The sequence below is a fragment of the Melospiza melodia genome, chromosome 1 (assembly GCF_035770615.1).
Source record: "Melospiza melodia melodia isolate bMelMel2 chromosome 1, bMelMel2.pri, whole genome shotgun sequence".
NCBI lineage: Eukaryota > Metazoa > Chordata > Aves > Passeriformes > Passerellidae > Melospiza > Melospiza melodia.
In genome coordinates this window covers 174,368,749-174,385,641 of record NC_086194.1, presented here as the reverse complement: position 1 = coordinate 174,385,641, position 16,893 = coordinate 174,368,749, and the positions used below count along the sequence as shown (strand labels likewise).

Below are 16,893 nucleotides of genomic sequence, written 5' to 3'. Positions count from 1 at the left end.
TGAACATCTGGGCAGGGTGGGCACCCTGTGCCTGCTGCTGGGACAGTGCCACGCTGGTGGTCCAGAAGGGCAGATGAACTTGGGCAAGGTCACCCAGAGCTGCAGATCTGAGAGAGGAACCTGGGCAGGGTCACCCGGAGCACCCTGAGATTTGAGAGGGGAACCTGGGCAGGGTCGCCCAGAGCACCCTGAGATCTGAGAGAGGAGCCTAGGCAGGGTTGCCTGGATCTGCAGATCTGAGAGAAGAACCTGGGCAGCGTCACCCAGAGCTGCAGATTCAGCAGAGGCACTGGCTGGCACGATGCCCTGGGGACTCGTGGGGCGATGCCCGAGCAGGGGCAGCCCCAGTGGGGCAGTGAGAGGGCCAAAGGCTGCATTCCCTGCCAGGGTGGTGGCTGCAGACTCCATACCCATCCTACAGGGATGGCAGCCGTGCCCCGCAAACCAGCACAACTTTCTGTGCCCGGGTGTTGGCTGAGGTGTCACTCACGGGAGGTGCTGAGAGCCTTAATCCATGGGCAAACAGGGATGAGATCTGGGTGATGCCAGCCCCACAGAGCTTCCTGCTGCACCTCGGGGCCCTGTGACCCACGCTGGGCGTTCAGACAGCCCCGGGGCTGCACTGGCACTGGGCATGGACGTGGTGGCGGGCACCGGGCAGATGGGCACGGCTGGTGGGGGCACGGCCAGTGGGGCATGGCTGATGACCAGGCAGATGGACACGGTGTGGGCACAGCCACCCTGCCAGGCTGTAGGGACAGGCGAGAGGGGATCCCAGCTCCTTGTCGGGGCACACAGCACCCAGTGCACTGCGCTGGGCCGAGTAATGTGCATACAGCTTTGTAAAGTATTTTTAAGACTTCAGGTGAAGCTGGGTTCAATGTTTTATGTCTGTAAGTGTCAGGTCCTGCTAGGGAAGTTCAGTAGCTGCTGGCTGAGTACAGCTCCTCACTTGGGAGGCTCTGTACCTCCCCTCTCCAGCTTGCAGGCACCTGAGTGAAGAAACTGAGGTGCAGGACAACCCTGCATCTTCCTAAAAGAAAAGGCTGAGCAGGGAGCTGGCTCTTGGGGAGGGAAAGGCACCTGAATGTGAGTTTGTAAGGGATTCAATCATTTGAAATCTCTCTGAACCTGCAGGGTTCTGCTTGTGAACCGAGGACTGAAGAGAGGGAAGGGGCTGGGGATTTTTCACGTGTTGTGTTTCATGTATCGGCTCCTATAAACTGGGCCACCAGGCACACACGCACTTCTCCGTTACTCAGCTTCCAAAGTGAGGCCAAATTGTTCATCCTGGCTGTGGCTCCTTTGCACAAGTCCAGCCACACACTGTGAAGCTGGTTTGGATGATTCCCTTCTCTTCACTGTGCAAAGATGAGTCTGTTTAAACTTGCCTCCATCTCCAAAAGTAGGTGTTGGGAGTGCGCTGGTGTCAGGGTTGTTCTGTGCCGTACCAGGCCGTGCTGGCTTGTTCTGGGCCATACCGGGCCGTGCTGGGTTGTTCTGGGCCATACTGGGTTGTTCTGGGCTGTACCAGGCCGTACTGGGTTGTTCTGGTACTGGGTTGTTCTGGGCCATACCTGGCCGTGCTGGGTTGTTCTGGGCCATACTGGGTTGTTCTGGGCCGTACCAGGCCATACTGGGTTGTTCTGGGCCATACCAGGCCATATGGGGTTGTTCTGGGCCATACCGGGCCATATAGGGCTGTTCAGGGCCGTACCAGGCCGCGCTGAGCTGTTCTGGGCCATACTGGGCTATTCCGGGCCATGCTGTGTTGTTCTGGGCCATACCGGGCCATACTGAGCCTGTCACGCTCCCCCTGCCCCGTGCAGGGCGGCTGCTGCTGCTGCCCGAGAGCCGCCAAGGGGCTGTGGCGTTAATTACCCGTAATTAATGAGCAGCTGCCATTCAGGCAAATCCAACCCAAGCACGGGCGGCTTCATCAAAGCTCCTGGGCTGCTGGCAAGGATGGGGAGCGACCAGCCTGGGCACCTCTCCCCTGGCTGCGGCTGACGGAGCTCGGTGACACCCTCGGTGGCACCCATGCTGTGCCGTGCCAGCCAAGCTGAGGGGCCTTGGTAACACCCTTGGTGGCACCCGTGCTGTGCCAGCCAAGCTGCGGGGCCTCGGTGGCACCTGCTCCATGCCAGCCAAGCTGCGGGGCCTCGGTGACACCTGTGCCATGCCAGCCAAGCTGTGGGGTCACAGCTGTGGGGCTATGGTGAAAGGGAGCCCATAGGGGCTGGGATGGGGTCACACTGTGCTGGAGGAGCTGTCCTGATGCAGGAACCCTGCCTGGGTGGGATGGGTGCCATGCCAGGGTGGATGCTGTGCCAGGGTGGGTGCCATGCCAAGGCCAGTGCCATGGGCTCCCTGGCACAGTTGCCATGCCAAGGTGGGTGCCATGCCAGGGTGGGTGCCGTGCCAGTGTGGGTGCCATGCCACATGCCAGGGTGGGTGCCCAGCAGGCAGCACAAGCCCCTGGTGTCACTGACATATTTTATTATTTAAAAACCCTTTCACTAGGATTTTTCCCAGTGCCCCCAGTGCAGACCCTCACTGCCCAGCAGGCAGCACAAGCCCCCTGATGTCACTTATTATTTATTTAAATAATAAATATTTTATTATTTAAAAACCCTTTCCCTAGGATTTTTCTCCTGAGGAGCTGAGAAGCCTCAGAAAATAAATGTAAACAATAACTATCTGATGGAATGTGGTCTGGAGGTGTTTTACCAACAGGTGCATCTTTGATTGGTTGCATGAGAATTGTCTTTAATTAATGGCCAATCACAGCCAGATGTGTTGGACTCTATTGAGTCTGCTACGAGATTTTGTTATCACTCTTTTCCAGCCTTCTGATGAAATATTTTCTTTTTTCTTTAGTATAGTTTTAGTATAGCATATGTGATGGAATATGCTATACTAAATATTACATTATATTACATATAATATTATATACATATAATATTACATTATATTACATTACATTGTAATATAGTGTAATATATTACATTATATTACAATATAATATAATATAATTACATTGTATTACAATATATTACATTACCATATATTACATTACATTATATTACATTATATAATATTATACATTTTAATATAATGTAATGTAATATAATATAATTAATGTAATGTAATGTAATGTAATGTAATATATAGCATCAGCCTTCTGAAACACGGAGTCAAGTTTCTCATCTATTCCCCCATCCTCAAACACTGCCACCTCCTGTGCTGTGTCCGTCTGTCCCAGTGCCGTCAGTCCAGGCTCAGACAGCCCAAGGACAAGCAGCAGAGTGCACAGACCCCATTTCTGGGGGGCTCTGGGGGGCTCTGGTGGCGGCGCTGGGGGCCAGGCCAGGTCAGGTGTGCACAGCCACCCTCGCCACCCTCCCCACCCCTCGGGGCTGACGCTGCTGAGTCAGGGATGCAAAGAAAGGCTCCAGGTGGATCAGAGGGTGAAAGCTTTTAATGAGAGTAGCGGAACTTTTTATGGTGTGACTCGCTGAGGTGAGACTCGATTGGTCTCAAAGGAGGAGCATCTCACACCGACTGTGAATAACACACTGTGGAGAACCATAAATATAAACAATGGCTACACAACGAGAGATAATAATTGTTTGAAGTCTTCTCTATTGTTTGAAGTCTTCTTCTCTAAGGTTCCCAGGCTCATCCCAATCCATCCAGTGGGAGAGATTATCTCTGTTCTTTCTTTGATTCAAAATTATTCTCTCCAGTGGGAGAGATTATTCTTTCTTGGATTCGAAATTATTGTCTCCAATGGCAGAGATTATCTCTGTTCTTTCTCCAAGTGAACTGAGAATGGGGGGCAGGATGGGGCTTCTGTGGGGCAGGATGGGGTTTCCTTGGGGCAGGATGGGATTTCTGTGGGGCAGGGCAGGATGGTGGTTTCCATGGGGCAGGATGGGGTATCCGTGGGGCAGGATGGTGGTTTCCGTGGGGCAGGATGGGGTTTCTGTGGGGCAGGATGGTGTTTCCATGGGGCAGGATGGGGTTTCCATGGGGCAGGACAATGGTTTCCATGGGGCAGGGCAGGATGGTGTCTTCTATGGGGCAGGATGGTCTTGTCTGGGTCTGATGGTCCCACCATGGGGCTTATGGTCCCACCTGGCGCTGATGGTCTCACCTGGGGTGGTTGATGGCCCCACATGGGGCTGATAGTCCCACCATAGGGCTGATGGTCTCACCATGGGGCTGATGGTTCAATCTGGAGCTAATGGTCCCACCATGGGGCTGATGGTTCAATCTGGAGCTAATGGTCCCACCATGGGACTGATGGTCTCACCATGGGGCTGATGGTTCAATCTGGAGCTAATGGTCCCACCATGGGGCTGATGGTCCCATCTGGGGCTGATGGCCCAACCTGAGGCTGATGGTCCCACCTGGACTCCCCACCCGCTCACCTGCTGCCCTGGCAGTGCGATCCCTTAAACTCGGCACCAACCCCGGAGAGCCCTGGGGGCTCTCCCAGGACATCCCCTCTCCCCACCCCTCTCCCTGAGCACATTGAATTTCCAAGCAGTTCCCGTGAAGTCCCCATGTGCCCATTCCCGTGCTCCGTGTGGGTGTGCCCGTCCGTGGAATCCCTGCCAGCCTCGCTGCCAGCTGACAGCAGCTCGTGTCTCCTGCCTGGGGCTGTGCCACAGCGAAAACACCGAGCAGTTTGGTGTGGGCCCCGCCACGCCGCGCCTGCTGCCCGTGCTTGCCGAGCCAGCGCCGCTGCCTGGGGCTGGGGATGCGCCTGGCACCGGCCGTGGGGCCGGTGGTGCCAGTGGTGCCAGGGACCAGCCCCAGCTGGGAGTGGTGGCTGAGATTTCCATGGGCACAGGAATGTGGCTGAGATCTCCATGGCACAGCAATGTGGCTGAGATTGAGATTTCCACGGGCACAGGAATGTGGCTGAGATTGAGATTTCCATGGCACAGGAATGTGCAACTCAATTCGTGTTGGGAGTTCCAGCTGAGGATGTGTTGGCAGATGTGGCACCGAGAACCCTGGACTCGGCCCCTGCTCCTGGGGGGCTCTGGCAAAGGGTCCTAACCCGTGCCAGGGGCTTCTCCATGCCCAGCACAGGCACAGTTCCACTCCTGGACACTTTGGCTCCGTGCTTATTCAGAAAATAAATAGTGGGGAGAGGATTTTAGGGTGAAACAGTGCCAAAACAGAGCTGGAAGCCATGAAGGCATGGCCAGGTGACCAAGGGGATTGGGAAGGGAGAGCCAGGCAGTGCTGGTGGGGGATCAAAGAGTGTGTGGGGTCTGAGACTCCCGTAAATTTGGGAGATGCCAGGCCAGGGTCGTGGTGCTGCAATGCCTGAGGACAGTCCCCATGCTCAAGGTGTCCCCCACATCTCAGAGTGGGGACACAACCAGAGCCTCCAGATACCCCATCCCACCCCAACAGGCAGCTGGGCCCATCCCAAAGGGGACAGGACACACAGGGGATGGATGCACAGCTGCCAGGATTATGCTGGACATGGGGACACACAGGGGATGGATGCACAGCTGCCAGGATTATGCTGGACATGGGGACACACAGGGGATGGATGCACAGCTGCCAGGATTATGCTGAACATGGGGACACACAGGGGATGGATGCACAGCTGCCAGGACCACGCTGGATGGGGACATTCCCAGTGCCCTGAGGGCTGTGGGTGCCCAGAGAGCTGCCAGCACCTAGGACAGGGTCTGGCCTCGCCCCGTGCTGCCCACGGTGGGTGCTGGTGCCAGCTGGAATGCCACCAGGAATGGCAGCAATGCCTTCCATGGAAAGGAGGGGACATGGTGCTGGCACCGCTGCAGCGCCCGCGGCTCCTGTGCCACTGGCTGGGGCACACCCAGCCCTGCCCGGCCACCGGGTGACACCGCGCGGGTGGGCACCTGCTGTGGTGAGGGGACACTTCCTGCCCTGACAGCAGAGTGAGTAGTGGACAGACTAACGGACTGCAGCCCCTTGTCCTGGTCAGATGGACAGACTGATGGACTGCAGCCCCTTGTCCTGGTCAGATGGACAGACTGATGGACTGCAGCCGCTTGTCCAGATGCAGAGACAGATGGACTGCAGCCCCTTGTCCTGGTCAGATGGACAGATGGACTGCAGCTCCTTGTCCTGAGCAGATGGACAGACAGACAGACTGCAGCTCCTTGTCCAGACAGACAGACAGGCAGACAGACTGATGTACTGCAGCACCTTGTACTGAACACACAGACAGACTGACAGACTGATGGACTGCAGCCCCTTGTCCTGGTCAGATGGACAGACTGACAGACTGCAGCCCCTTGTCCAGACAGAAAGACTGATGGACTGCAGCTCCTTGTCCTGGTCAGATGGACAGACTGATGGACTGCAGCGCCTTGTCCCAAGCACACAGACAGACTGACAGACTGCAGCTCCTTGTCCAGACAGACAGACAGGCAGACAGACTGATGGACTGCAGCAGCTTGTCCTGAGCACACAGACTGACAGACAGGCAGATAGACTGCTGGACTGCAGCAGCTAGTCCTGGTCAGATAGACAGACTGATGGACTACAGCTCCTTATCCAGACAGACAGACTGACTGACAGACTGCAGCTCCTGTTCTGAGCAGATGGACAGAGAGACTGCAGCCTTGTCCTGGTCAGATGGACAGACTGATAGACTGCAGCCCCTTGTCCAGATGCACAGACAGATGGACTGCAGTCCCTCATCCTGGTAAGATGGACAGGCGGACTATAGCCCCTTGTCCAGACAGACAGACAGGCAGACAGACTGACTGCAGCCCCTTGTCCTGGCCAGATGGACAGATGGACAGACTGCACCTCCCCATCCTGACAGTGGGGTGAGCACACAAACCAGACAGACTGCAGCCCCTCTCCCCTAGCAGACGGACAGACAGACCGACGGACCCCTCCTTCGGCAGAGGGATGGCGCGGAGCCCCTCCCCGCGCAGACGGACGGACGGACGGACGGACAGACGGGGCGCCGGTAGAAAAAGGAACCTCACTACAGTTTATTGTGGCGGCGGGCGCGCCCGGCCGGGGTTACATTCAGCTCTACTGCTCTCCGGTTAGCGGGGGTGGCGCGGGCATGCGGCGGCGGGGCGGGGGTCCCGCTGCCCCCGCTGCCGCCGGCGGGACGGGACGGGACCCCCGGGGCAGGGGGCGGCCGGAGCACCCCCAAGGCCGAGGGGTGAGGGTTAGCACCAGAATGGGGGCTCCCGGTGCCGGGTACCGAGCCCGGCCGCCTCCCGCCGGGGCGGGGGAGGCACCGTGGGCACCCCCGTGAGCAATGCCCGGTGCCGGGGGTACCGGCGGCACGGGAGGAGGGCGGGGGGTGCCCGGCTGGTCCCGCAGCCCCGGGCGCTCGGAGCGGAGCCCGGGGGCTCGCTGGGCGTCGGGAGGCGATGCTTGCATATCCTCTGGAACGGGCCCCGGCGGCGCGGTCGGTGCCGGCCGTCCAGCTCAGCCCCGCTCGGGGGGCGGCAGCGCCGGGCCGGAGACCCGCGGGGGGCGCGGCCCCGTGCAGGAGGGTCCTGAGTGGGGCCGGCCGAGGGTGCTGGGCGCAGGGCGGGCGCGGGGCTCAGCGGCAGGGGCTGCAGCGCTCCGGAGGGGACCCTTCGGGCGGCTCTGCGGGGGCACGGAGGGGATGGATGGAGCGCGGAGCTCGGCCGACCCCGGCTGCAGCGCTGCGAGGGACGGGGGGACAGCCCCGCTGCCCTACGGCACAGAGCGCACACAGCCCGGCCCCCGGTGCCCCCCAGCCCCGCCGCCCTGAGCACAGAGCGCACCCAGCCCGGCTCCCCGGTGCCCCCCAGCCTGGGGGTGCCACAGCCCGGCTCCCCGGTGCCCCCCAGCCCCACGGCGCTCACCTGGGGGTGCCACAGCCCGGCTCCCCGGTGCCCCCCAGCCCCGCCGCCCTGAGCACAGAGCACACCCAGCCCGGCTCCCCGATGCCCCCCAGCCTGGGGATGCCACAGCCCGGCTCCCCGGTGCTCCCCAGCCCCACGGCACTAACCTGGCGGTGCCACAGGCAGGCTCTCCTCAGCCGCGCTGAACTGCAGCTCGGCTCCGTCGGGCAGCCCCGAGCCCCGGGAGCGCGGACAGCGGTCCCCGGAGCGCGTCCTCCGCAGCACCGACTGAGGAGGGTGAGGATGAGGGTGAGATTGAGGGTCAGAGCCCGCGGAGGGCGGGTTGGGGGGCTCGGGACCGCAGGGGGGGCTTCTCGGGCCGTACCTTCCTGGCCAGGGGGCTGCTGGGGGCCGAGGCGCTGCTGTAGAGGCTGAGGCTGGAGTTGGAGCGGCTCGGGGACAGCACTTTGGAGGAGGCGGCCGACTGGGTCCCGGCGCACCTGGCGGCGGCTCCGAACACGTCCGAGGACAGGTACTTCTCGTTGATCTTCAGGTTGGTCCTTCCCTTCACTGGGGACAACGGAGGGGGTGAGTGATGAGGCGCCAGCACTGCGAGACCGTGGGGAGTGCTGTGTCCCCCTGTCGCAGACATCTTTCATGAAAAACCCTTTCTTTAGGATTTTTCCTCCTGAGAAGCTGGGAGGCCTCAGGAACAAAATGTGAACAATGGTTATCTGCTGCTGTGGAATGCAACAGGTGCATCTGTGGTTTCATGTGCTTGTTTGTAATTAATGGCCAATCACAGTCAGCTGGCTTGCACTCTCTGTCCGAGACAGAAGCTTTTGTTATCATTCTTTCTTTTTCTATTCTTAACCAGCCTTCTGATGAGAACCTTTTTTTCTGTTCTTTTAGTATAGTTTTAATGTAATATATATCATAAAATAATAAATCAGCCTTTTGAAACATGGAGTCAGGTCCTTGTCTCTTCCCTCATCCTGGAACCCCTGTGAACACCGTCACACCCTCCACTGCCCCCCATGGCCCCCGTGGGACCCCACCGCACCAGAGCCCAGTGTGGGACCCCCGCACCCACCTCTGCAGGGGTCGTTTTTCACCAGAAACTCGTCGAGGGCGATCCAGCCGCCGCCCACCCGCACCATGAGGGTGCTGCGCAGGATCCGCACCATCCGCAGCTGCTGGGACTCCCCGAACTGCGGGGAGAGGGACGCTGGGGCAGGGCTGGGCGAGGGGAAGGGGCGCCGGAGCAGGCGGCAGCGCCCAGACTTGCCCCTCCCTGCCGCCCCTCCAGCCCCACTGCACTGTCCTCCTGTCACTGACGTATTTCATAGAAAATCCTTCCCTTAGGATCTTTTCTCCTGAGAAGCTGAGAAGCTTCAGCTTCTTCACGTTTTGCTGTTTTGGAATGTGATTTGGAGAATTGTTTACCCAGCGTGTGAATTGTTTTTACTTGATGATCAATGACAGCCAGCTGTGTTGAGGCTGTGATCAGTCAAGACTTTTTTTATTCATTCCATTCTTTTCTAGCCTTTTGATGCCTCCTTTCTCTTTCTTTAGTATAGTTTTAGTATACAATTTTCTTTTAATATAATATATATCATAAAATAATAAATCAGCCTTCTGAAACATGGAGTCAAGGTTCTTGTCTTTTCCCTTGTTGGAGTTGCCTGAAAATTCTACACCCTCCCACAGGGGCCAGGGCTCCTCAGGGCACGGGGATGTGCCCCCTGCCCACCCTGGCACACGGGCACTGCAGGAGCCCTGCATGGGGATGTGCCCCCTCCCTGCCTTGGCACACGGGCATGGGGATGTGCCCCCTCGCTGCCCTGGCACACGGGCACTGCAGGAGCCCTGTATGGGCATGGGGATGTGCCCCTTCGCTGCCCTGGCACACGGGCACTGCAGGAGCCCTGTATGGGCATGGGGATGTGCCCCCTCGCTGCCTTGGCACACGGGCATGGGGATGTGCCCCCTCGCTGCCCTGGCACACGGGCACTGCAGGAGCCCTGTATGGGCATGGGGATGTGCCCCCTCCCTGCCTTGGCACACGGGCATGGGGATGTGCCCCCTCGCTGCCCTGGCACACGGGCACTGCAGGAGCCCTGTATGGGCATGGGGATGTGCCCCCTCGCTGCCCTGGCACACGGGCACTGCACAGGGCACGGGGCTGGCACAGGTGTCAGAGCCCAGCTTGGCACTTACCCGGTACCTGTTGGCGCTGATCTGCTCCACCTGGAAGCGCTTGGCGCAGTTGCACTGGGCCACTTGCCGGTTCACCTGTGGGGGCACTCTCAGCTCAGTCCCAGGCGGGATCCCCACCCTTCCAGCCGCCCCCCAGCCCCACTGGCCCGCCCCACACCTCGTCCTGGATCTGGTCAGCATCAGCAGAGCGGCGCAGCGGGTCCCGGTTGGGGTGCAGGGCGCTGACGAACTCGTAGTAGTCGATGAAGCCGTCGCCGTTCATGTCGAAGATGGTGGCCACAGCGTTCATCTCCAGCACGTTGGTGGGGAACTCTGGGGGGGGGTGACAGAGACCATCAGCCCCCAATTCCAGCCCCTCAGCCCCCTCCAGCCCCCCACGGCACGCACTGGAGGCCAGGACGCTCTCGATGAACTCGCGCTGGCTGATGCGCCCGTCCTGGTCCCTGTCGATGCCGCGGAACACGTCCAGGACGCGCGACTTCATCTGGCTGATCCACTGCATGTAGCGCTTCCTCCACACCCCGAAGTCAAAGTGCGCGAACTCCTCCAGCTGGGAGGGGCATGGAGGGGATGAGCAGGACCCTCTCATGCCCCTCTCATGCCCCCCTCATGCCCCTTGCCCCAACCCGATTCACGATGTTGTGCCCACGGGCAGCCTCAGCTCCACAGCCTGGCTGCTCCCAGCCCTGGCCCTACCACAGCTGCAAGGGTGGGGTCTCTGCCCAGCACCCCCACTCTGTGGTGCAGGGGGCTCCAGCAGCCCCTCTGGGTAATCAGGGTGCACCCATGGGAGAGACAGGGACAGGGGACAGGGCACGGGACAGGGGAGGGAGGGACAGGGGACAGAGCCCTACAGGGACAGGGGACAGGGGACACACCCCTGCAGGGACAGGGACAGGGGACAGAGCCCTGCAGGGACAGGGGCTGGGGCTGCTGACCCCATCCCCATGATCTGGCCGGGGGGGGGTCCATGGTCAGAAGATGAGAGGAGCTCCCCGGGCCCCCCAGGACAGAGGGACCCCCGGTGCCAGCCGTACCTCCCGCAGGCGCTGCAGGGCCGTCTCCAGCCGGTACTGCCGGTCCAGGGCCAGCAGCCAGAGCTGCTGCCAGCGGTGCAGGAGCTGCGCCATCAGCGGCGTCTGGGGCTCCAGCGCCCCGAGCGGCGCCGCCGCCGTGCCCTGCGCCTTCCCGCCGCTGCGGCGACCTGCGGACAGCGGGTCAGGGGGCGGCCGGGGGTCCCGGGCCGTGGGAGGGGGGCGATGATGGGGCTCCTTACGTGTGGCCAGTCGGCGGGTGGCCGGGGGGCCCAGGTCCACCGCCAGCTTCCGCTTGCAGCTCTTGGTCACCTTCTCCACGTCAGGCTGCTTGCGGTTCAGCTCCTCCATGAACACCTGGGGAGGAGCGCTGTGCTGAGCACGGGCTGGGGCAGCCCCTTGTGCTCCAGAGTTCGGCCGCTCCCTGTGTTCCACAGCCCCCTGTGCTCCAGAGCCCCCGAGTTCCCTGTTCTCCACAGCCCCCCCCGTGCTCCATAGCCCCGCCATATTCCACAGCCTCCCACATGCCACATCCCGAGCCCCACAGGGGGCTATACTCCACAGCCCCCTGTGCCAAAGCAACACCACCCCCGAGCCCCATGCCCCCCAAGGCCCTCGGTCAGGCCCTCTGCTGGCCCAGGGCTGGTTGGGGTGCCAGGGGGCTCCCACTGTCCCCAAGGCCAGCTGGGGTGTGTGAGGGGGTCCCACTGTCCCCAAGGCCATCCGGGGGGGGTCCCACTGCCCCCAAGGCCAGCCAGAGGGGGTCACCCTGTCCCCATGTCCAGCCGGTTTCGAGGTCCCCCTGTCCCCAATGCCAGCCAGTTTCAGGGTCCCGCTGTCCCCATGCCCAGCCGGGGTGCATCGGTGGCTCCCCCTGTCCCCATGCCCAGCCGGTTTTGGGATCCTGCTGTCCCAAATGTCAGCCGGCTTCGGGGTCCCCCTGTCCCAAATACCAGCCAGTTTTCGGGCTCCCCCTGTTCCCATGGCCAGGCGGGGTGTATCAGGTCCCCATGCCCAGCCAGTTTTGGGGTCCTGCTGTCCCCATGCCCAGCCGGTTTCGGGGTCCCCCTGTCCCCATGCTCAGCCGGGGGGGTCTCCCTGTCCCCGATGCCAGCCGGTTTTGGGTCCCATTGTCCCCAGTGCCAGCCGGTTTCGGGTCCCACTGTCCCCAGTGCCAGCCGGTTTCGGGGTCCCGCTGTCCCCAGTACCAGCCAGTTCGGGGTCCCTCACCGCGTGCTGCGCGCTGAGCTCCTCCAGCGGCTCAGCCTCCTCGGGCAGCGGCTCCTGGTCGCGCAGCCCCAGCGCCTCCTCGGCCGCCGTGATCCACTCCAGCAGCTGCTCCGTGTCCTCCCGCTCGGCCGCCAGCGCCGCCGCCTGCGCCCGCAGCCGCTCGCCCTGCTGCTGCGCCCAGCTCAGCACCTGCGGGGCGGCCGGGGCGGTGGGCGAGCGGGGCACACTGGTGTGCGCCCCGAGGTCACCCAGATGGGATATAGGGCTGGGATATGGGGCAGCGACGCGGGGGACACGGGGAGGGCACCCAGTGTGCGCCCCAGGGTCCCCGGGCTGGGATACAGGGCTGGGATACGGGGCAGGGACATGGGGAACACGGGGAGGGCACCCCAGTGCACATCTCAAGGTCCCCAGCTGGGACATGGGGCTGGGATATGGGGCTGGGACACGGGGGACACGAGGGGCGCCCCACTATGCATCCCAAGGTCCCTGGCTGGGATATGGGGCAGGGACACGGGGAGGGCACCCCAGTGTGCACCCCGAGGTCCCTGGGCTGGGATATAGGGCTGGGATATGGGGCAGGGACACTGGGCAGGGACATGGGACTGGGACATGGGGCAGGGACACGGGGAGGGCACCCACTGTGTACCCCAAGGACCCCGACTGGGATATAGGGCTGGGATATGGGGCAGGGATATGGGGACACTGGGAGGGCACCCCACTGCGCACCCTGAGGTCCCCCGGCTGGGATATGGGGCAGGGACATGGGGCAGAGACACTCGGCAGGGATGGCACCCACTGCACACCCCAAGGTCCCCCACCTGGGACACGGGGCAGGGACATGGGTCTGGGATATGAGAAAGGGACATGGGGGCAGGGACATAGGGCAGGGACATGGGACTGGGACATGGGGCAGCACCAGGCTCCTGCTGGGCAGCAGGGGCAGAGCTGGGGGTGGTCCCCCCACGTTCTGAGGGTCCCCAGGTCTGTGCTGTGTGGCCATGCCGGCTGCTCTCCCATTTTGGGGTGCGTGGGGTGAGGGGGGCAGCCCCAGGGCAGATCCAGAGCGGATCCTGCAGCTCTATGCTCAATAAAGGCTTTGTGTGGGATCGGCTGAACTGGCCAGACCAGTCCCAGGAGCGCCAGAGCCTCTCACCTGCAAATTCAGAGCAGCCCAGGGCGGCTCTGGGCCACTGTGGAGCCTGATCTGGGGTGGGGGTCCCAGGACACCGCTCCCACCTTTCCCTGCCTCAGCTCTATGGTGGCCACATTGCACAGGAATGAGCCACCACCCTCCCAGGGGGCTGTGGGGGCCCAGGTGACCCCGTGAGGCCACAGGGTGGGGGACCATGGGGTGACACTGGCAAGGCCAAGACCCCCAAGGGCTGAGCACCCCCAGATCCTGCAGTGCTCTGGTTGGGGGGGCTGCACCTGGCAGTCCCTGGTGCTGGGAGAGGCGTGGGGCAGGGGGACAGGTATGGGGCACTGGGACAGGTGTGGGGAATGGGACAGGTGTGGGGCTGTGGGACAGGTGTGGGGCTGTGCTTTCCCCAGGTGTGGGGCAGTGGAACAGGTGTGGGGCCATGAGACAAGTGTGGGGCCATACTTTCCCCAGGTGTGGGGCACTGGGACAGGTGTGAGGCTGTGGGACAGGTGTGGGGCACTGGGACAGATGTGGGGCTGTGCTTTCCCCAGGTGTGGGGCAGTGGAACAGGTGTGGGGCCATGAGACAAGTGTGGGGCCATACTTTCCCCAGGTATGGGGCACTGGGACAGGTGTGGGGCACTGGGACAGATGTGGGGCTGTGCTTTCCCAGGTGTGGGACAGGTGTGGGGCCGTGCTTTCCCCAGGTATGGGGCAGTGGGACAGGTGTGGGGCAGTGGGATAGGTATGGGGCCGTGCTTTCCCCAGGTGTGGAACAGGTGTGGGGCCATGCTTTCCCCAGGTGTGGGGCAGGTGTGGGGCAGGTGTGGGGCCATGCTTTCCCCAGGTGTGGGGCCGTGCTTTCCCCAGGTGTGGGGCCGTGCTTTCCCCAGGTGTGGGTGCCACTCTGCCCCCCCAGGCAGGGCTGGGGTCCCTGTCTCACCTCCTGGAAGCGGCTCTTGGCGACCGTGACCCAGGATTTGATGGTGATGACGGAGTCGGGGTGGCAGGTGCTGAGGATCTCCTCCCCCAGCGAGGTGATGCACTCCAGCTCCAGCTGCTGGCACTGCAGGGACTGCATCAGCTCCTGGGGGCACAGGGACATGGCACTGTGAGGCCTCAGCCCTCCAGACACCACCAGGATTGTGGAATTGGGGTGGGGGTACCCAAATCTCCCCACCTCAGGGCATTTGGGGTCCCAAACCCCATGGTTTTGGCGTGGTGGGATTCAACATCCCAAATCTCTCAGCGGTGGCACCTGTCACGCTGGTTTTTTAAGATTTTCTAAGCCTTCTGATGTTGACACTCTTGTAGTGAACTTTCTCACACACTTTCTGTAAATAACTCATTGTTTTGCATTCCTTCATGGAGGAGAAGAAATTTGATGGACTTTTGGTTTGTCCAGTGTCACTGGAGAGGTGGCACTGTCACCCTCCAATCCACTGTCACTTTTGGAAAACTATCAGTGTTGGAGTCAGAAAATAAACTTCCCTTTTCTCTTCACCTTGAAAACATGGATGTGTGCTCATGTTCTTTCGTGTCCTATAGCGACAGGCACCCAACATCCCTGTGGGGATCCCACAGCCCAGCTGGGCTGGCTGAGCCCAGTGATGGAGCTCCTGGGGCAAAGCTGGGGCTGCTGGGGGCCAATGGGGGCCAGTGAAGGCCAATGGGGGCAATGGAGGCCAGTGGGGGCCAATGAGGGCCAATGGGGGCCAGTGGAGGCCAATGGAGGCCATTGGACACCAGTGGGAGCCAATGGGAGTCAATGGAGGCCAATGGAGGCCAATGGAGGCCAATGGGGGCAATGGGGGCAATGGGGGCAATGGGGGCAATGGGGGCCAATGGCGGCCAGTGGAGGCCAGTGGAGGCCATTGGACACCAGTGGGAGCCAATGGGAGTCAATGGAGGCCAATGGAAGGCAGTGGACGCCAATGGGGGCCAATGGGGGGCAGTGATGGCCAATGGGGGCCAATGGGGGCTGACACCCACCTGCAGCTGGGCCTGGCACTCGTGCACGGCCGCCTCCTCCTCGGGGAACACTCCGTACTTGAGCGTCTTCTCCGACTCCGTCAGGCGCCCCAGGAAGGAGTGCACCAGGGTGTGGAACTCCTCCGCCTGCCACCACAGTGGGGACCTGCTCAGCACCCACCCTGCAGCCCCTGAGCCCCCTGAACCTCCTGACCAGCCCCCTGGGTCCCCTGAACCTGCTGGCCAGCCCCTGAGCCCAGCTGGGCATGGACCAACCCCTGGCACAGGCACTGGGTGCATGCGGTGCCCAGGGAGACCTGCTGCCTGCTCCCACAGAGGAATGGAGGGAGACCCCACAGCCAGCTCTAAAGTGAGACACAATTTCCTCTGAGCCTCCCTGTGCCACCCTGTGCCACCCAGCTGCCTGCCCCGGGCACTGTGCACACATTCACACCTGTAAGAGGCACCTGGCCTGGCACCTGGCCATGGACTTTGCGACAGAACCTCAGAGCCCCACGCAGCACCACGCCCCGAGCTGGGCACCCCACAGAGAACCCCAAAGGCACAGCCCCAACACCACCCAGGGAGCCTGGGATACCTCCCCAAAGCACAGCCACCCACCATGCCTGCAGCGCCCTGGAAATGCAGCCACCCAATAGCCAAGCACCCCACAGAGACCCCAAAGCACAGCCATGCACCATCTGAGCACCCCCAAAACACAGCCACACATCACCCAAACTCTCCCCAAAACATGGCCACCCACCACCTGAGCACCCCACGGAGCACCCTCCAAAATATGGCCATCCACCATCTGAGCACCCCCAAAACACAGCCACACATCACCCAAACTCTCCCCAAAACATGGCCATCCACCACCTGAGCACTCCACGGAGCACCCTCCAAAACATGGCCATCCACCACCTGAGCACCCCACAGAGCACCCTCCAAAATATGGCCATCCACCACCTGAGCACCCCACAGAACACCCTGGAAGTGCTCTGGAAGTGCACCCACCCACCAGCCGAGCACCTCATGGAGAACTCTCCAAAACACGGCCACCCACCAGCCGAGCACCCCTCAAAGCACAGCCACACAGCACCTGAGCACCCTCCAAAGCACGACCACCCACCAACTGAGCACCTCACAGAGAACCCCCAAAACACAGCCACCCACCAGCCAAGCACCCCTCAAAGCATGGACAGCTCCCGCCCAAGCACCCCCCCAGAGCACCCCTGGGGTCACCCCCGCTGCAGACCTCAACCCCGGGGATTCCTCTGATGCAGATCCCAACCTGAGGCCTCCCCTGTTGCAGACCCCACTCTGGGAGTTCCCCCACTGCCCCCACCCCGGGGTTCCCCTGCTGCAGACCCCAACCCCGGAGGTTCCTCCACTATAGACCCCAACCCTGAGGTTCCACCGCTGCCCCCCAACCCCAT

At 61.6% G+C, this 16,893-nt stretch overlaps 1 protein-coding gene across 1 annotated transcript in view; it reads right to left on the bottom strand.

Moving 5' to 3' along the window:
• Positions 1–7,546: 7,546 nt before the first annotated feature.
• Positions 7,547–16,893, bottom strand: part of LOC134419370 (plectin-like) — a 98,736-nt gene continuing 89,389 nt past the window's right edge. The window contains exons 73-84 of the mRNA XM_063158507.1: positions 15,479–15,604; positions 14,430–14,573; positions 12,344–12,532; positions 11,356–11,470; positions 11,117–11,283; positions 10,467–10,629; positions 10,237–10,391; positions 10,080–10,154; positions 8,953–9,070; positions 8,245–8,429; positions 8,027–8,147; positions 7,547–7,638 (exon numbers count right to left, since the gene is read on the bottom strand). Coding sequence (XP_063014577.1) covers positions 7,592–7,638; positions 8,027–8,147; positions 8,245–8,429; positions 8,953–9,070; positions 10,080–10,154; positions 10,237–10,391; positions 10,467–10,629; positions 11,117–11,283; positions 11,356–11,470; positions 12,344–12,532; positions 14,430–14,573; positions 15,479–15,604 — 1,605 coding nt within the window. The 3' untranslated portion in view covers positions 7,547–7,591. The remainder of the gene's footprint in view (positions 7,639–8,026; positions 8,148–8,244; positions 8,430–8,952; positions 9,071–10,079; positions 10,155–10,236; positions 10,392–10,466; positions 10,630–11,116; positions 11,284–11,355; positions 11,471–12,343; positions 12,533–14,429; positions 14,574–15,478; positions 15,605–16,893) is intronic.